The 3,241-nt window shown below is 37.4% G+C and overlaps 1 protein-coding gene across 4 annotated transcripts in view; it reads left to right on the top strand.

Moving 5' to 3' along the window:
* The first annotated feature begins 1,594 nt into the window (after positions 1–1,594).
* The window catches only part of LOC127881196 (aggrecan core protein-like), a 6,858-nt gene continuing 5,211 nt past the window's right edge, over positions 1,595–3,241 (top strand). For all 4 annotated transcript variants that reach the window (XR_008049957.1, XR_008049958.1, XM_052428904.1 and 1 more), the window contains exons 1-2: positions 1,595–1,861; positions 2,125–2,188. Coding sequence is in view for 2 of the 4 variants with exons in the window: in XM_052428904.1 (XP_052284864.1) it covers positions 1,634–1,861; positions 2,125–2,188 (292 nt within the window). In the remaining 2 variants the exon portion in view is untranslated. The remainder of the gene's footprint in view (positions 1,862–2,124; positions 2,189–3,241) is intronic.

Below are 3,241 nucleotides of genomic sequence, written 5' to 3'. Positions count from 1 at the left end.
ATAGGGTAGGCTGCATTAAACTAATAAACACCAATGTTTATTGCCAATCTTATGACAGTCTATTTTATCGGATTAGCGTACATTTTTTGTCAATTCTGTAACTGCCTATTCTTTTATGATAAGCTAATGTTCATTTTTTTGTTCATGCTGCAATCCAGTTTGCAAAAATATTCCTTTCAAGTATTACAAGCTTTAAATGAACTAAATGAGCTGTTGTCCATCCAAGAAAAGGTGTTTAATCACATCCTGCTGAACCGAATAAATGACGCGGTAGACCTGCATCTCTATGACCAACAAGCCGGCTTTCGAAAGGAGAGATCGTGCACGGAGCAGATTGAAACCCTGTGCATTATTCTTGAACAATCCCTGGAGTTGAAATCTCCCCTGTATGTCATCTTCATCGACTATGAAAAGGCGTTCGACAGAGTTGCAAGGGATTCCCTCCTTTGACTTCTGAGACACTGAGTGCCAGGGAAGATAGGTCACATCCTTGGCAAGCCTACATCTAATACGACAAGGCAATCTCTCACATGAAACTCCAAAGGAAAAAGGAAGCGAGGGCGGCCTAAAACACCTGGTGCCGTGATCTGGATGCAAATGCTAAGCAGATTTGCCAAACATGGGGGCAGCTGGAGAGACTCGCCCAGAACCGAGACGGCTGGAGGAACCTGGTTTGTGGACTATGTCCGTGACGAGACCACAGGCGAAGATGAGATGAAATACATGTATCAGTACAGGCTCTTGTTTGATGATGTATTACTTTTGGGATATGATATGCGTAATTCTTTTATTATACATGTGTATAATGTAAACCACTTTTATTTATAAAATATTTAACCACGAATGTTCGGTGAGGTTTATTGTGTTGCAGGGAATAATTTACAAAATGACGCGGGGTAGCATTAGTTCTTTATGTTGGATAACGACGGTATTGTATGCCGAAAAATGTAGTCCTGCTTGAATGGTAATATATTGCATCGGAAACACAGCGAGGAACATGCTATCGGTAGACATGTACATTGCTGATTGGTAAGCATGTTCTTTAATAAGATTTGAAACAGGTATACAACAAAAATGTATATACATGTATTTCACTTTTTTTAGTTTGTATATTATTATAGTTCATAAGTTTACACATGCAAATGATCAGTATTTTATTTCTCGACTCAAGGGTAAACTAACACTAATTGAAGTGACACCGTAGTTTATTTGTAACACACTGGTGCCAGAACACAAGGTTAGATTACCAACTCAATCCTTAACTTCTAATTCGTCTTTCGCATAAATTGATAAACCGACGTTTTACAAGCAGTGTCCGGGCAATATAAGACCTAGCATCGTCTCTGGAACGGGTCGTTACCGTAAGTTCAGTCTATCCCCCCGTAACCAAACTAACAAGTCTTCTTGGTGCGATTTTTATATTGGAAATTCCCGGTGCACTCGATAAAAGTCTCCTTCGTACATTCTTATGAACGCTGATTTGTAATCGAGTCAATGGCAATTAGAACTTGCGATAGATAACGAGGTCAAGTCGTCTCTTTTGAAATCAACATGCTAGATAAGGTAAGAAATTGCTCGTGAATATCTGTGAATTTAAGTTCCCAATTCACAATCACTTATACGATTACGAAGAATGCAGTTCAAACATACTATATGTTTGTATGTCGTAAATGTACTTACTGGATTGTCGTTACCGGTACAAGCGGATTACCGATGCGTTTGCAGTGTTGATGGAGCAATACCGGTCTTTCAACAGGCGGATGTGTTTCATGGAATGGTCGGATTTCTGTTTGAAAATTTCTGCAAGCAGTATCTGTATCCAGTTGACGCAAACTGGAACGCCGTGGTGTTTATGCATCAGGTTGAACTCATCCATTTTACTAAACCTTTTTAGGGCGCTTGTGATATAAGCCATTATAGTTTCTGATTTACCGTCTTAGTATTATTGTGAAAATTAAATTTTGTTATGGTGATCGGAACGAAGAGCTGACCCCCTTAACATGGCTGTTGTTTAGATATTGTTATAAACCGCGCGTGTTTATTTCAGTCTGAAGTTATTATATATTAATAATGAAATCAATTGCTAGTGGAGTAAAAAACTTACACATGTTTTGTTTTATAAAGGTCGGATTTGTTCTCACGAATGTCAGCATTCTACAAATGTGTCGCCTCTCACCAGCGGACGCATGTAGGTATTTAATTTTAGCATTGGAGACATCCTATAGCAGCCAAAATGTTAACCATAAGACTTTAAATGCATATTGTGCAATATTTTGTATTTTTAGATACAGTCTACTCTCGTTATATCGATATCGCATTTCTCAATTTTCTCGATATGTCGAGGTAAGCTCAATGTCCCAACTTTGTTTCTTCTTTATCTATATTAATAAACATCGCATATCTCGATTTTTGTTATCTCGAATAATTCGATATCTCGATATAAATATTTGTCTCCAGTCCGGATTTTACATGTATTTAATGTGGTTTATCTCGAAGTGCGAATCACTGTCCCAGTGTGGGCAAAGGTGATAATTTTTTTCTTTGATACTTCACCGTCCCGCTTCGCCGGGCTGCTCCCGATACTGTGCGGAAGATAATTGATCCGTTAATTGCATCAATGATCACACGTGTCTAATGTCGTTAGCCATTAACACTTGAGTAAGGCCTGTAACTTTAACTGCAATTAACTGCAATTAATACACAGCCTGCCGAAAGGCCGAAAGACTAATTGAAAATTAGCGTTAAAAATACGCTTTTACTAAACATTTTATTCAAAGTGTGAATACATTAACATAAAATTCAATCTTTCATCTGTATTTTGATACAATTTTTTTTTTCTGAACAAAAGATTAATACATCGCATCTTGATATTTGAAATGGGTAACACCCTACATGCACGCGTCAAAAATTTCCAAAATGGCGGCCGTGTCGAATATGCGTTTCGTGACGCGATAAAAGGCCTCGTTTTCCTCATAAACTAACACAAATAAAAGAATCATCGGTGTCATTCATTCGGTATGTACTTATTTTATTACAAATTATATATTTTATTGTTGAAAACGTATAATTGTCTGTAATTTTCGCATCAATTTACTTGAGTAAGATTAGCTCCATTCGCGAAAAAGAAGTGAATTCTATGCAATTAATTCTTATCTGTTATTTCTTTGCAAACGCCTAATAGGATATCTCGAGCTCTCGTTATCTCGATATTTTTTTCTTGTTCCCGCCGACTTCGAGATAA

Source organism: Dreissena polymorpha, chromosome 5 (assembly GCF_020536995.1).
Source record: "Dreissena polymorpha isolate Duluth1 chromosome 5, UMN_Dpol_1.0, whole genome shotgun sequence".
Lineage (NCBI taxonomy): Eukaryota > Metazoa > Mollusca > Bivalvia > Myida > Dreissenidae > Dreissena > Dreissena polymorpha.
Note: the sequence above shows the minus strand (reverse complement) of the source record. Positions and strands in the feature narration are given on the sequence as shown.